Genomic DNA, 17341 nt, shown 5'->3' with positions numbered 1-17341 from the left:
TGTTTCTGCTTCAAATTGTGTTACCAAAAGTCCAATTTCATCCATGTAGTTTTGTATATGGAACAAAACCTCAACACTGTTTTCTCTCTTTTTATTAATATGTTTTATAATTCATGTGGGGGATTGTTAGAAAAAATCAGTTTTATGAATAAATAAAACATGATGCCACTTTCTTTAGTTTGTGAAAATATTCTCTTTTCTCCACATGCTTCATGGCACAACCTTTTCTAGGAATCTTGTATGATTTCTCTCCTTGTTTTGTGCATTTGCTTGTCTTGTCTTTGCATGAGAATATCTCTCTCCTTTTCACTACACAATTTTTCTCACAAAAGCACTCAGGAGATTCTATGTCTTTTCTCTCTATTGTACGCATGTCATTTTCTTTTATCATACACAAGCAAGATTCCTTTCTTGTTTTTAATGGAAAAAGAATACACTAAGTAAGAAAGAATTTTGCTCATTCTTTTTATGACATGTATGAGATTCCTTTCATTGTATTTAACGTTTGAAATACTTTAAGGCTTTTTTTTTCTCTTGAGTAGAAGGAGAGAGTAGAGGAGAAAAGAACTAAACTCTTCTCATGTTTTCAGTAGAGAATGAAAAAATCAAAAAGAACTCCTTCATGTTTTAAGAGAAAAACAACTCAACATTAACTCCTTTGTTTTTAGTAGAAAAAGAGAGTAGGAGAGAAAACAAGTTTTATTCTTCCATTGTTCTCTATGAGTTTTTTGAGTGAAACAAGATGGTTTCATTGAGTCGTTTTTCACTGTCAAGTTCTTAGGGCGTTCTCTTGTATGCTACGAGAAGGAATGCCAAGATAGTTGTATCATGGGGGTAACTCGTCAATGAAGCTATAGCATCCCTCTGTTTAGAGGAGTAGCAGGCGATATTGTCTTTAGGTCATCAGCATATCATATACGTGCCTCTATCAATTTTTGCTCCAGATGTTACTCGACGTGATTCATCCACCAAGTTGCTGCAAATCAAGTTAAGTATCACTTGTGCCTATTCAGTTTATTTTCAATATTGTTGTTACTAACCCAACAAAAGATAAGAGATATTAGAGTTGTCCTTTATATAGGACAGCTAGACCCTCAAGATGGACTTCAAGTCTTAGTAATCAAAAATCCCAATTCCCAACCACTATGGACCACCGTGGCAGAAAAATATACAGGAGAACCTCTATATAAGAATACTCCATATAAGAATAAAAATTTCGGGTCCCGACTTGGGCCAGTTATGTTTAAGAATAAACTCCATATTGAAATAAGTCATATTTTTTCCAGGTCGTCTTAAGGAACTTACCTCCATATAAGAATAATTGACATTATAATATAAATAATAATATAAGTCTTGCCATACATCACTGTTTAAGATAAACAAATTCTTGTAACCATTTTGTACGATCATTTTACTTCTAAGTGGGTTTGGTGCTTTCATTTGCACACCGCAATAAGATTTTATGTGTCGTGATTGAGTTTTGTGTGGGTTGTGTTATACATCAAGCTTCATATATCCCTATTTGTAAAACTAAACAAAGCTTAACTAGTAATTCTACTATCCAGATACACTATGATGTTTCCGATGCGTATATATGTATTTTTTCTAGATGCATATATAACAATTCTTTTTTAATGTTTTCAAGGTAGAACTCTATATAAGAATAACCTCCATATAAGAATATTTTTCTGTAATTCCAATAATATTCTTATATAGAGGTTCTACTGTAATGAGTATCTGCCGACAGAAAATAGAGCAGTCAGGATCATTTTTCTAAAGAGTAATTAAATTAATTCTAATTTGATAAACTACACTCATCTGCTACGCCTCTTTTATCAAATACAGGTTCCAAACCACTATGCAATGAGGCAATTCGAAGAGACCGTATGCTCAGCTAGCACATCGAAATAATAAATGAATGCAGGAGCAGCACAACATGGTAAATGGAAAATAAGAATTTGACAGAATCTGTGCATGGATTGTTGTCTTAAAAGTAGTTTACATTCGTGATATAATACTTTGAAAAGTGAGATAATTGAATTAGATGTCTGAGAACACCATACAATAATTTATAGATTAATCCATAATATGATGAGTAGATATTTACGTACAAAGATTAACTTGGAAAGTGACCAAGGAAAATCATTTTCTAACATTCCAAGATGCCAAGTTACAAGACTTTCATCACTTTCTCGTACAACTCATCGATGGTGACCCGCACAGACACTTGTTATGAAAAAAAAGAAGTGCTTTTGAAACGCTCCATATTCCCTCTTGGTATTTTACCACATAACCTGTTGCAACCCACCTTTAACATTTCCAAACTTCCCAAACTCTTAATCTCTTCACGGATTCTGCCAAAGATTTAGTTATGTGATATATCTAACCAATTTAAATCCTTCGGAAACTTAACATTTGTAAGATCAAACTCAAACTGGTGCCTCGACTCGACAAATCGATAAATGTTGTCGAAATGTGGTTTGGATTAAACAGTATAGACCCATCCCCTGTAAGCTTGTTTCTTGATAGGTTAATCTCGCGATATCCCTAAGCTCCTAAAGATTTCGGAATCGGACCAGTGAGTTTTTTGCGGGACAAGTAAAGCTCAGGTATAGTACCGGTGAATTTCCCGAACGACTCCGGGATTGAACCCGTGAGTTTGTTCCCATCGAGTTGGATAGTTCGTATATTTTTAAGGTCGGAGAGATTAGGTGGAATGGAACCAGAGAACTGATTGTACGAGAGATCAAGGAAATTGAGAACAGTGAGTTGGTTAAGGAAGTCGTGAACCGGCCCGGACAGACTCAAATAGGAAAGATCCAGCCTTATGAGATGCTTCAACTTTGTGATAGATTGCGGGACCGAACCAGTGATGTTTTTAATGTTCCTGAAAAATAAAGATAAGAGGCAAGGAAGGTCACCTGCTGAGGATGGTATTTGGCCAGAGATTTCACCTCCTAAGATGCTGAGTCCTTGTACACGGTTGGACTTGTCATCACAGATGACTCCATGCCAGTCGCAGCAGTCTGTATTTTGGACCCATGAATTTAACTCCCAAGAAAACTCGTAAGGGCTTAGAGACTTCTTGATATCGATAAGAGCTTTGTAGTCACTGGGATTGCATTTTCCTAAAGCACCATGAGAAGGAGATATCAGGGTAGTTGTAACTAACAAGAAAAGAAAGAGTGAGTAGTAGAGAGGACATTCGTGATGGATTCTCGTGGTTTTGACTGAATGAGAGAAGAAGTTGCGAAAAGATGAGTTGTATTGAATGTTTAAACGCAAAATTGGTTAAAAAGACCAAAATCAACAATTTTTTGGGTGAAAAAGACATTTAGATTTTGATATGGTTTAAATGGACAAAAATTTAAAAATAGCCAGGATGTAAATAGTTTCATCCTATCCATTTTCAAATACTTTTTCTTATTTTTAATTTACATCAGGATGCATCCAGTTTCATCCTTGCTATTTTTTAAGTTTAAGTCAGGATGAATCCAGTTTCATCCTTGCTATTTTTTAAGTTTAAGTCAGGATGAATCCAGTTTTATCCTTGCTATTTTTTTGGTGTCCATTTCACCCATAATAATTTTTACTCGTCCATTTGAACCATGTTTTAAATATATTTGGACAAATGACCCATTTTCCGTCCACAAGGGCCTGGATGTGATGGCCAAAATTTGGAAAGTACGTATATTAAACAAGGCTTAATTGGGGGCCCTGGAAAATAATTGGGGGCCTCACCAATTTTGTTTGCACCCCAAAACTTTCAGGGGTGTATCAATAGTAAAGTGAAAATACTGTTTTATCCTTTATTTTTTAATTGTTTTTTTAATCAAAATTTTAAAATCAAAATCAAAACTTTAAAATCAAAATCATTTTCTTTTTCGAATTTTATGTTTGAAAATAGAATTCGGCTCAAATTTGTATGAAAAGTCGTCATGAAATTCTCTACAAAATAACGACCCTCAAGTATCGTCATTGTTTCAGTGACGACTCTAAACAGTCGTTATTGTTCCAACAACGACCCTTAGCAATAACGACTGTTTAGAGTCGTCACCGAAACAATGACGATTCTTGAGGGTCGTTAATTTTTTTAAAATTTCATGAGAATTTTTTTTGCAAACATAAAATTTGAAAAAAAAAATTGAATTTGATTTTAAAATTTTTGCACTAATTAAGTAAGATTACCTTTAATTAAGTGGGACTATCACTAATTAGATAAGGGATAGATTAGACATTACTAAAATATTTGAATACGGGGTGACCCAAATTAGGATTGGGTGACCTTTTTTATCCTCTAATAGGAGGCCCCCAATTACTTTCCAGGACCCCCAATTCAGTGTTGATATTAAAGGCATTCCGATGGATTGCCAATTATGTCGTAGAAAGGTCAAGTCTTTGGCCATCTGTTTTTGAACTTTCTTATCATCAAGGCTGTCATGTTTGCCTCTCCTATAAACTTCAGACTCGACAATTATCCAGTTCAAACCAAAATTGCAATGCTAGCTAATGACGGCTTCTTTGCTTCTTCGTTATTTTTAGGTAAATCAGATTTCTGTTGGGGGTATTTAGCAACTAAGATGTTTGAGCTCCGTAAGAGGTTGAGAATTGAGATCACAATTAAATCTTAATATCCTTAGTTTCTTTACCCATGTGAAATCTTGATTTAATTGTTGGAACTCCAACAAAAAAAATGTTGGAACCCCATTTTTATAAAAAGTTGCGGTTCATATTGTATTTCAAAGTCAAAATGATAGTCCACGGTCCACTTTGATATGCCACACTGCCCAGTGCTCCACTAGGCTGATTCAAACCACCCAGTTCAGTCCTTTGATGTTGACAAGATAGTTTAATAAATGCTGAGAATGGAACCAGTTAATGCAGTTTATATTGAATGAGGCAGCTAAAAATTGTCCTGCGGAAGTTTTTGATTCCGGTTATGTACAACTATGCGTTCCAAATTATTTGATAGGTTATGTTATGTTCTTATTTATCTACTGTAACTCATGAATCTTCTTATTTTTGTTGGTCTCAAATGACGCAAAAAGATGTCTTTAGCTTTCTAAGTAACCAAATTAGAATTTTCTTGTTCCGGGTCGTTGGTTTCATATTTTTTGAGTGTAAGAACACCGCAATTCGGGATCTTACTTTCATTAGCAAAATAAGATAATTGAACTAAAACAAGTGTTCAAGTAGATGCCTGACAACAACAACAACAATATAAAGTACTAGATTAACCCCATAATAGGAGATTACACGAACTAAGATTTTTGAATCTTAATGTTACAAGACCTTTGTAATGAAATTACTCTCTCTTACAACTCATCATTGGTACCCCGCAGAGACACTTATTATGAAAATATTAGGAGAGTTATATTTATGGGGTCGAGACTTTTGGATTGAGACCCATCTTCACAGTCTCAGTTTGAGACCCAAGACCCATCTTCACAGTCTCAGTTCACAGTTATCACCACTGTTATGGACAGTCCAATGATTCCACTGTGATGGACAGTCCAATGATTCAACTGTTATGGACAATCCATTGTAAGGTCGAACTCTAGGGTTGTATATCTTGTATAAGAGGCAGATTGAATGGAGGAATGAAACACGAAACTATTTTGATATATGTGTTTTACAAAATCTAACATGGTATCAGAGCCAGAGTTGATTAACACGAATAAACCCTAGAACAGTAAACATGGCGGATGATACAGAATCATCTAAAAGAGGAAAAGAGGTAGAAAACAACATGCAAAAGAAGAAACCAGAATATCATCTAGGATCAAGTGATGGACCAGGGATTATCATCACACCTATTATATTAAAGGGAGCAAACTATGATGAATGGGCTAGGGCAGTGAGAAGATCATTGATAGCCAAACGAAAATTTGGTTTTGTTGATGGAACCGTCAAAGAACCAACCGAACCTGAGGAGTTAGAGGAGTGGATTGCAGTGCATTCGATGCTGGTCTCTTGGATCAGCAATACATTGGAGACAAATATTAGATCAACGTTGGGGGATTATGATGATGCGAGCATGTTATGGACGCACTTGAAGAGGAGATTTTGTGTTGTAAGTGGAACTCGGATCTGCCAGTTGAAAGCTTCCTTAAGTGAATGCAAACAGAAGAAAACTGAGGAGGTTGCAGTGTACTATGGGAGATTGAACAAGATATGGGATGAGATGGTGACGTACATGAAGATACCAAAGTGTAGTTGTGGCCAGTGCACGTGTAACATTGCAACACAGGTTAGTACGTTGAGAGAAGAAGATTTCTTACACTATTTTTTGATTGGTTTGGATACCATGTATAGCTCCCTGCGTGAACAATTACTGGCAAGAGAACCACTGCCATCTATAGATGTGTCTTATCAAGCTGTGGTTAATTCGGAACGTCTAAAATTGGGGGAAGGAGTTGTGTCGTCTCAGACACAGGAAAATATTATGGCGTTCAAGGTTCAGTCAGATCAGCGTCCATACAATAATATGTATGATCCTAACAAATTTTGCAAGCATTGTAGCCGAGAAGGGCACTCACAGGAAGGGTGTTTTCAGCTGATTGGATACCCGGAATGGTGGGGTGACAGACAAAGAGGTGGAAGAGGATATGGTCGAGGAGGCCGAACTGGTGGTAGAGCTGGTGGTAGAGGACGTGCTGGTGCCGGTTTTGTGAACAGCAGAGGAGGTAGAGGACAAGACAATATACATGCGCATAATTTGAACATCTCGGGAGCAACATCATCATCTCATCCTGCCACTGGATCTTCAGGAGATGCATCAGGACTGACAGGCGTGACTGCAAGTCAAGTTCAGCAGGTTCTTGAATATTTAAATTCAAGAAAAATCAGTTCCCAACTCCAAGGTAAGACAAATCAAACATCTTGGATTATAGACACAGGAGCTACAAATCATGTCACGTGTAAAAGAGATGATATGATAAATGTGAAAGATATTAGAGCATGTTCAGTGGGACTGCCGGACGGAAAATATGCTCACTCTGAGAAAATAGGAACAGTTATTCTTCCTGGTGGTTTGAGATTGGACAATGTGCTTTATCTGCCACAGATAACTTGTAACTTGATTTCGGTTACACAACTCATTGATGAGGTAGTATGTAACGTTCAATGTACTAACACTTTATGTCTTATACAGGACCGGTTGACGAGGAAGGTGATTGGAGTGGGTGAGCGACGAGGTGGACTATATATGTTCTGTGGTGTGCCTCCAGTTAAAGTGCTTACGGTGAGTGAAGATACGTATGAGCTCTGGCATCAGCGATTGGGACATCCATCAGAGAAAGTGTTACAACGGTTACCAGGTCTGGGTAGATTATTGAAGAAAAATAATGATGCGTGTGATATTTGTCCACGTGCAAAATATCGTAGAAGTAGTTTTGCTAGTAGTTTGAGCAAATCCAGTTGTAGTTTTGATTTGGTTCATATAGATTTATGGGGTCCTTATAAGACGTGCTCGTCTTCTGGAGCACAATATTTTTTGACAATAGTAGATGATTTTTCAAGAGGTGTGTGGATTTATTTAATTCAAAGCAAAACTGAGGTTGCAACAATATTTCTTAACTTTATTGCGCTTGTGAAACGTCAATTTGGTAAAGAAATCAAAATTGTTAGAAGTGATAATGGAACCGAATTTAATGCATTGCGTGGCTACTTTAAGACTAATGGAATAGTTTTTGAGACATCCTGTGTAGGAACACCTCAACAAAATGGAAGAGTTGAGAGAAAACATCAGCACATAATGAATGTGGCAAGAGCTTTGAGGTTTCAAGCAAATTTACCGATCAGATTTTGGGGAGAATGTGCTTTGACAGCAGCGTATTTGATTAATCGTACGCCTACACCGGTTCTAAATAACAAAACTCCATATGAAGTTCTATTTGGGAAACCGGCACCATATAGTCAGTTGAAAGTATTTGGTTGCTTGTGTTATGCACATGATCAAAGTAGTAAAGGGGATAAGTTTGCAAGTCGAGGAAGAAGTGCGTCTTTCTGGGTTATCCTTTTGGGAAGAAGGCATGGCAATTATATGACTTAGACAAGAGACAATTTTTAGTTTCAAGGGATGTAGAGTTTCATGAACATCAGTTTCCTTACATATCTAGGGTACCTGATCAGCCAACTGAGACAGTTCAGGCTAATAATGACGTGTGTTGGAGTGATGATGAAGAAATAGTGCAGCAAGAGAACCCAGAAGATATTACTGAGAACCCAATATACATTACTGAGAACCCAGAAGAAATACTGCGAACCCAGAATATATTACTGGGAACCAGGAAGGTATTACTGCGAACCCAGAAAACATTACTGAGAACCCGGAAGACATTACTGAGAACCCTGAAGATAATACTGAGAACCCAGAATATATTACTGAGAACCCTGTGGTCTCGAAGGAAGTGACGGACGCTAGTATGGGTAAAGGAAGGAGACAGAAGATTCCGTCTAGTAGGCTCAAAGGTTTTGTAACGCACACTGTACGACAAAATAGTCCATCTCATGCTCACTCTCCACAATCGTCATCCTCAGGTACGCCGTATCCTTTGACATATTATGTTAGTTGTGATAAATTCTCTACAGTTCATAAAAAGTTTCTTGCAGCAATTACTGCTGGGTCTGCGCCTAAAAATTTCAAAGAAGCCATGAAGTATCCAGGATGGCGTAAGGCAATGGCAGAAGAAATACGAGCTTTGGAAGAACAAGGAACATGGGAATTAGAAGAATTACCGCCGGGAAAGAAAGCTCTTGGTAGTAAATGGATTTACACAGAGAAGTATGATGAGAATGGACAGTTGGTGCGGCTCAAAGCTAGACTGGTGATCTTTGGGAATCATCAAGTAGAAGGGTTGGATTACAATGAGACATTTGCACCAGTGGTGAAAATGACGACAGTGCGGACTTTCCTAGCTGTGGCAGCAATTCAGAATTGGGAAGTACATCAGATGGATGTACATAATGCATTTCTTCATGGAGACTTGGAAGAAGAAGTGTATATGAAAATACCACCTGGATTTTCTCAAGGTAAGTCTAATATGGTGTGTAGGATGAAAAAATCTTTATATGGTTTAAAGCAGGCTCCTCGGTGTTGGTTTGCAAAATTGTCTGCAGCTTTGAAGAATTATGGGTTTCGGCAATCATATTCTGATTATTCTCTTTTTATCATGACTAAGGGAAAAACCCAACTTAATGTTTTGGTCTATGTGGATGATTTGATTGTTGCGGGTAATGATTTGGTTGCGCTTGATCAATTCAAACGTTACTTGGGACAATGCTTCAAGATGAAAGATTTGGGAAAATTGAAGTATTTTCTGGGTTTGGAGGTAGCACGGAGTGCACAAGGTTTTTATATGTGTCAACGCAAATATGCGTTGGATATCATCATGGAAGCAGGTTTATTAGGTGCAAAACCTGCAGAATTTCCAATGGAAACTAATCACCGTCTTTCTTTGGACAAAGGAGATTTGTTCACGGATGTGGAAAAATATCGAAGATTGATTGGGCGTTTAATCTATTTGTCCGTGACTCGGCCAGACCTAGCATATTCTGTTCATATTTTGTCTCAATTCATGCAACTGCCGAGAATAGCACATTGGGAAGCGGCTCTTCGTGTGGTTCGATATTTGAAGAAGAATCCTGGGCAAGGAATTCTGTTGCGCTCTGATAGTGGTCTTAATTTGAAAGGATGGTGTGACTCTGATTGGGCTGGTTGTCCCTTAACTAGACGCTCGTTGACGGGTTGGTTTGTTCTTCTTGGGTATTCTCCAATATCCTGGAAAACTAAGAAGCAACATATTGTTTCTCGTTCGTCAGCTGAAGCGGAATATAGATCTATGGCAGCGGCGACGTGTGAATTAAAATGGTTGAAAAAATTACTGGGTGATTTGGGAGTTCATCATCCACATGGAATGCGTCTTCTCTGTGATAGTCAATCGGCTTTGTATATTGCTCAGAATCCAGTTTTTCATGAACGAACAAAGCATATTGAAGTTGATTGTCATCTGGTTAGAGATGCTATCGTGCAGAAGCTTATTACGCCTTCTTACACTCCTACAACAGTGCAATTGGCGGACATTTTTACTAAATCTTTAGGGAAAGCTCAGTTTCAGTTTCTTATGTCCAAGATGGGCATGTGTGACCTCCATGCTCCGTCTTGAGGGAGGGTATTAGGAGAGTTATATTTATGGGCTCGAGACTCTTGGATTGAGACCCATCTTCACAGTCTCAGTTTGAGACCCAAGACCCATCTTCACAGTCTCAGTTCACAGTTATCACCACTGTTATGGACAGTCCAATGATTCCACTGTGATGGACAGTCCAATGATTCAACTGTTATGGACAGTCCATTGTAAGGTCGAACTCTAGGGTTGTATATCTTGTATAAGAGGCAGATTGAATGGAGGAATGAAACACGAAACTATTTTGATATATGTGTTTTACAAAATCTAACAGAAAAAAATGAAGTGCTTCTGAAACGCTTTATGTTCCCTCCACCTGGTATTTTACCACATAGCTCGTTGTAACCGATCTTCAACGTTTCCAAACTCTCCAAATCCTTAATCTCTTCAGGGATTCCGCCAAAGATTTTGTTACGTGATAAATCCAACCAATTCAAATTCTTTGGAAACTTAACCTTTGTTAGATCAAACTCTAACTGGTTTCCCGACAAATCGATATGTGTTGTCAGACCATGGTTTGGATTAAACAGCATGGATGCATCCCCACAAGTTTGTTCCTTGACAAGTCGATGTGGCGAATATTCAAAGCTTCTAAAGATTTCGGAATCGGACCGGTGAGTTTATTGCCAAACAAGTAAAGATCAGGTATCGTACCAGTAAATTTTCCAAAAGACTCCGGGATTGAACCCGTGAGTCTGTTCCGGTCGAGATGAATGGTCCCGATATTTCTTAAGGTCCGATAGGTTGGGTGGAACGGAACCAGAGAATTTATTCAGGGAGAGATCGAGGTAAGTGAGATTAGTGAGTTGGTTAAGGAAGGTTGGAATCGGCCCTGACAGACTCATATCGCCGAGATCCAACACTTTGAGATGCTTTAACTTTGTGATAGATTGCGGGATTGAACCATTTATAAATCCAAATTGAGTGAAAACTATAGATTCGAGGTAAGGAAGGTCACCTAGTGTGGATGAAATTTGTCCGGTGGTGTCACCTGCAAAGATGTGGAGGTCGTTTACACGGTTTTGCTATCACATTTGATTCCGTCCCAGTGGCAGCAGTCTGTATTCGGAACCCATGAAAGTAGATCTGTGTTGAGGATGTTTAGTGAATTTTTAATACCCATAAGTGCTTTGTAGTCCCTGGGATTGCATTTTCCTAAATCCCCATGAGAAGGAGATATCATGGTAGCAGTAGCCAACCAGAAAAGGAATAGCCAGTGGTAGAGAGGAAATGGGTTCTCCATTTTCATGGTGTTATGGGCTTCCAGAAGAAGTTGTGAAAAGATAAGTTGTTATTGAATGTCAGCAGATGAGAGATCAGAGTTGTCTCTTATATATAGGAGGACAGCTGGACCTTGTTATGTTGCTAGACTGAAATTTTTCTTTCACCTACCGTCTATGAAATGCAATTTTTCTCTTTGTCGTTGTAATCAAAGTGTAAGTACATCGTGTGGGGGAGAGGTAGATAAAAGAATTTCTCTTTCCACCAGCTCAAAAATTTCCTTCAGTCTATTGGAGAATTTCTCCGTTATGTTTCGGGTAATCCTCTGCTGAAACTTGGTACTTCTCACCCATGCTATCCCCAAATGAACGTCACACTGACATGGTGCAGAAGAACCAGCATGGACATTCTCGATCTGATACTTCAAATGAACCTGTATTGAGAAAATAACAAAATCAGGAATAGAAAACAGCCAACAATGTTACCTATATTGATTGTTGGGTGAATGTAAATATTATCATTTAACAGAATGATCTAGTTTTTCATACACGGAAGTGATCGCCGAACGGGACGTCATGGAGGGTCATAACCTCGTCCACAATCCACCCTTTACCGTCATCTGTAGGGGATTTTTGCTGGGTGCTAGTTACTTCTCCTCCAAATATCGAGACATGGCGATTAAACTTGTAACATAAATGTCTTTCAAAAACATCTGGCTTTACAGCTTCCCATTCTGTAGTTGCATAATTAACACAACCAGACTTCAACATTACTTTGTATTCCAACTGACCCCCGTCAAACATTTGCATCAATAATGTAATCTGCCATCACCAAATACCATCCACATATATGTTCAATCACAAAAGAGACCGAGTCAAAAACATATAAAGGGATAGAAAGCCGAAAACAATTGGCGTAGCAAAGGTCATATAGATTACTCACGTTTACCGGAAGTTCTGAAGAGTAAACTCTCGACATATTGGCATCATCATCTTCCACACCCAAAAAGGATCCAGTATCTTCAATCTGAATAGTTTTTCCATCTTGATCTTGATGATCTTCTACCATCTTTCCTTTCTGCTCGGGGGTTAAGGTTCTTGTTCTCCACAATGCCGTGATTGTTCTGTTAGTATAACGGACCAGCTTAAGTTTAAGGAAGTACAAGCACGAATACTTAGAAGACTATGTGTATAATTTACCGCTATATTCAGAAAGAACATAATACCTGCTGGCCACATTGAAAGACACAAATGATTGGAAGTGAAATCTAAGCCTTCCATCTTCGTCCTGAGACTTCGCACCATGCTTCGCATCAAGACCACGGCCTGCTCTAAGAATAATAGCCAGCGAGGGACTACCCACTGATGCTAGAGATGGGGGGACTACTAGAACATCATCAATATCTTCCCAGAGAAAGAAGAATTTTGTCTTATGTCCAAACAAATTCGCATAGAACCCGACTATTCTGGCGGATAGAAAAAGGCGGCCCTGCAGCAGTACCGATTTCAGTAAAAATCATCACTTTTGAAGAAAAACAAAAACTTGTAAGCTATGCAGACTAATATTGCTGGTCTTTTTATTGTAACAGTCATACTCCAGCTATTTCTTAGAAACATCGTCAATAGCCAAACACGGTCTGAAATAGGTAGGCCAAGACAAGTTTTCGGCACGGGAGTTATTATAAAAACCTCAATTGGTGAAGGAATGTAATGAAAGAAGTAATAATTCGCACCTGCAAAGGCATCTTTCTCTTCAGGGAGCACGCGAAGTCGTCGATAAGAAATTCTTCTGATGGCAAACCAAACAATTTCTGGAATGCTGAATTCTTTTGAGGTGATCGGAGATTTAACTGCAAAGGATACAGCATGAGTTATACATTAAAAAATAAATTAAGGGCCATCTTCAATGATGACACAGTCTAAGGAAAAACCACTGACCAATATTCTGGGATGTGAACTATCAAGGATAACCAACAGTTGAACAGCTATACTGTGAGTACGGTGCAAGGGAATCCTTAAAATGATTGAAGAATAGTTGTTACCTTCTTACCAACTTCCTTTTCCATCTTAGTAAGATACTCTTTAATGGTTTCAACTCCATTATTATTATCTAAAAAGATCCTCAAGTGCAACTTGGACTGAGAGGCTTGAGCAAGTTTGCCCTCAAGGTTTACCCAAATGTCAGCTAGTTCTGTAGATGTGTGCTTCAGAAAATTGATCTCCGCATGCCCAAGTGAGGTAGCTTGGTCAAAAGGGCCATCAAAATCAAAAACTTCCACATCCAACACTGAAGGTGGTTCTTCCATAGCATCAAACTCCAGTACCTCTGCATAATATTACTGGTCAGCTACGCAGAAAACTTCCAGCTAAAAATAGAAAATCCAAAGACACTTGATAACTCACCGCTCCATTGAGGATCACATGTTTGAAGCTTGACCGAGCTTGTTCTAGTCTTCCCATTGCATGTGAAAACTACATAGGGGTCTGAAAAACTGTTCGAATCTGCAGATGCAATATCACTTCCTTCGATCAAAGCTACTGTGAGCATCCATCCATCACCTTGGGATTTGACTCCATGATCACTTCCTACAGAAAACACAAATACACAATCAAAATATATTTATCATCAATAGTAAAGATGGATACAATTATATACACTTGAATTTCACTCTCTAAAGTTGTTAGAGATGTGAACCTTTTTGCAATCTAGCCTGTACAAAGTGTGTTATCATATTATATACATGTTCAACTTGAAGAACCAAGATTCCTACGGTGAACAACTCCCCAAAGGTGTCTGGTAAATCCAACCCATTAAATTCCAATCCTCGAAATTTGCCACGTCCTGATAATAGGATGTGCAACACAACATATAATACCATGAAAATAGTGAAAAAGACGTTGAAGTTACAGAAATACTCAATAGCCATTCGCCAATCCGACTGTTGCTCAGTCTGAACTGTTGCCAACACTTGGTCCTTATCCAATATTTCAGTGGAGTTCAGAAGTTTAAATTTCTGAGCCAACAAGTGGGAAAACTCATCAAAGCTTTCCTTGAGACCTTGCCGAGCCCCTCCTTCAATCATACTTCTCATCATTGTGCTCTGCTGGAAGTTAATATTCCAGGATATTACAAGACGGGCAGATTCTTCTTCTGAAGACAACTCTGGTCCAGGTACTATCCGGTAAAGTATCTCTATGTTAAAACAGTTACCATATGGAACATCGGGTGTCTTCACACTTACAAAGACAACAAACTCCTTTCCGTCGGCTTTCAGATAGGTTTGTTCCTCTGTTGCTCTGACCGCCTTAACTAACTTTGTCGCAGCTTTCAAATACGTAACCGTTCTGGTTAAACACGATGTTTCCCCTAATTTCCATTCCCATGAGCTCTCTTGTAAATCTGTGGCTCCTTGTTGATCTGCTAATTCTCTACGAAACTGTGAATCGGGCATGAAGAGAAACATGTTCAAATCTTTAGGCGAAACCATATATGTTTGATCAAGCAGAATTCCCATGAAGTTTGCTGGCACATCCCGCTGTTCGTTTCTAGATTCCATTAACTCCATGCTATCTTCAAAAGTATTCATGGCAGAAAGAGGTTCATCCATGCAGTCCTCATAATCAGAAGTTGTGCACGATATATCCGATGGATAATCCTCATTTCTGGAATCAGATTTAAAACCATCGTCATGCTTATGATTATGGAAAATCTTTTCTAACCGACTAGCAAGCGTCTTCATCAAATGTTTGCCTTCAGGGATTTTCCGGGATAGAGCTTTAGTGTTTAAAATATCATGAAATGGTTCCGGAGAGCTAACATATTCCCGTGAATGTGAAGGACGGGGAAGAACAGGACTGTTGTCTCCTCCGCGCAATAACAGGGTGAGAAGAACCATACCTAAATTTGATCAACAAAATAATGCATGTTTACAATAGCATTGTATTGGAATTTTACTACTCAAGTTCAACTACAACTTAACATGATTCACATTCATAATTATTTTATTCCTCGGGTGCAAACTACAAACACATCACAAGATATTTCAATAAAGGACTGTTCTTTCTATAACTTCCTTCTATAGAAATAGCCATTTCGAAACATCGTCACATTGCATAGAAATTGAATGTAAAAAGACCCAAATGAATTCAAGGTTTTCAATCCTAAATTGTTCGGATCCTATATTACATTAAAAATTAAACATGAATATAATCCTATATCCTAAAATGTTTTTTTTTATTGAGGTCCGGGTTGGGTCGGACGGGGGTATCCATATACCCTACCCATAATCCGTCTTCTCCACAGACGGGACAGTTCAATTATGCTATGTTTTATCCAGCAAAATTCAATTTTCAAAAGAGTCAAATTTGCTGAAACCAAAGCAACTAAAAGGATCAATCACTTAAATGGGGTCTATTATCATGTTGCATTTTCGTTAAATTCGATTTATCTTTTGTTTGGTAATTCCTTCAAATGGATTTGGAAACTGATAATTGAAACGAAAAAAAAAAACTAATGAAAACGAAACTGAAACTGATCGAAAGAGGAAAAGGTAAAGTGAAAACATACCAGAATCCTTGCCATTAAGAGGTTGTTGTTGTTTACTATTGTCATCTCTCTCTAAAGAAAACCAAGTAGGAGGCAGAGTTTGTTTATCTTCATTAATCACTGACGATAGTGGAATCCTAACCTTGCCCAATAACTCACCATGAACATTATTAAAAAACCCATGATCTTGTTCATTGTTATATTCATAAACAGAAACAACAAGTTCATCCTCCATATCATGCACCCTAAACACAAACTCTTCATTCCATACTGGATTCACATTTTTCTTCAAAACTCTTGTTTTCGATTTGTATTTACCAACTTGTAACTTCACAAATGCATTTGTTGCTCCTCCTTGCAATGTTGATAACTCCTTGGCTTCCAGTACATACACATAAAGCCTCATTTTATTTTATTTTTCTTCCTCTTTGAGTTTTTCTGGGTTGATCACTTGGTTTTCTTTTATTTATGATGAAAACCCAAATCCTAAGAATCCAGAGGAGATGAGGATGATATCAAGCTTTTAGAGACGTTTTGGAAATGGTTTAGGAGTTTGGAAGTGTTGGGGGGTGGGGATAGTCCATTGACAAACGTGGAGTATAGCATGAAACAACACGTGGATAGATGAGTTTTTGAATTTGAAACCGACTCATTATAATACTATTTTCTATCAAGACGGTGTGGGAAATATTTAATGAATTCGTTAGCATTAAAATTTCAGATCAGGTATAATCCGTTGGAAACAGATTTATTTCTTGGTTTATGTTTGGTAGTTGGGTACAGACTAAAGACTAAGCGAGGTGCTTTGTTACTCACATGACGTGCACACGCCTAGATGAGTGACTCGGAGGTAAAGTGCAAAGTGTCATACATGCAGTGCTGTAGTGGATTGACTCGGAGGTAAAGTGCAAAGTGTCAACATGTAGTGCTGTTGTTGGGACAAAAAAAAAAATGGAAAAGGAATTCACACATGCATAAAAAAAAAACAAAAACAAAAACAAAAATGATGGTGGAGAATAGCCGGTTTTCAGAACCTCGTATTTTGAAGGTCGACAAAAAGAGAAGAAAGCGGGATTGGGATCGTTAAACTAGTCGAGGGATGGAGGAGAAAGACAAAAACGGAATTTCAATATTAAATCAAGGTCAATCCGTATTTATGTATTTTAATTAATTCTTAATCTACTTCTCATTAATCATGTTTAGTTTTTAGTTATAGTTGGAAAATTAATAAGATTATTTGATAAATGATTACTGTGTATTACTATTTAGGTGAGGTGAGAGTAGGAGAGAAAAGTTTTTTTGGTGAAAATGGTGCACGGTAGTTAAGAGAGAAATGATGTTGGCACTGTGTACCGGCGTTGAATCTTAGATAACAAGCATGCCGCCAG

General features: G+C 37.9%; 2 protein-coding genes and 1 pseudogene across 2 annotated transcripts in view; all 3 read right to left on the bottom strand.

The window, feature by feature from the left end:
• Positions 1-3640, bottom strand: part of LOC113296232 (polygalacturonase inhibitor-like) — a 47778-nt gene extending 44138 nt beyond the window's left edge. Inside the window, exons 1-2 of the mRNA XM_026544551.1 lie at positions 3637-3640; positions 2619-3167 (exon numbers count right to left, since the gene is read on the bottom strand). Coding sequence (XP_026400336.1) covers positions 2619-3167; positions 3637-3640 — 553 coding nt within the window. The remainder of the gene's footprint in view (positions 1-2618; positions 3168-3636) is intronic.
• A 6776-nt stretch (positions 3641-10416) lies between these two features.
• On the bottom strand, positions 10417-11430 carry LOC113296231 (annotated as a pseudogene).
• LOC113299948 (C2 and GRAM domain-containing protein At5g50170-like) lies at positions 11069-16479 on the bottom strand. The gene is made up of 9 exons (XM_026549080.1): positions 15975-16479; positions 14103-15305; positions 13811-13993; positions 13450-13733; positions 13141-13257; positions 12634-12896; positions 12351-12531; positions 11957-12229; positions 11069-11841 (listed from the first exon to the last, which is right to left on the bottom strand). Exons 1-9 carry the CDS (start codon positions 16357-16359, stop codon positions 11617-11619), a joined length of 3114 nt encoding a protein of 1037 aa, XP_026404865.1. The 5' UTR covers positions 16360-16479; the 3' UTR covers positions 11069-11616.
• Positions 16480-17341: the final 862 nt, after the last annotated feature.

The sequence above is a fragment of the Papaver somniferum genome, chromosome 7 (genome assembly GCF_003573695.1).
Source record: "Papaver somniferum cultivar HN1 chromosome 7, ASM357369v1, whole genome shotgun sequence".
NCBI classification, from domain to species: Eukaryota; Viridiplantae; Streptophyta; class Magnoliopsida; order Ranunculales; family Papaveraceae; genus Papaver; species Papaver somniferum.
This window is presented reverse-complemented; position numbering and strand designations above follow the sequence as displayed.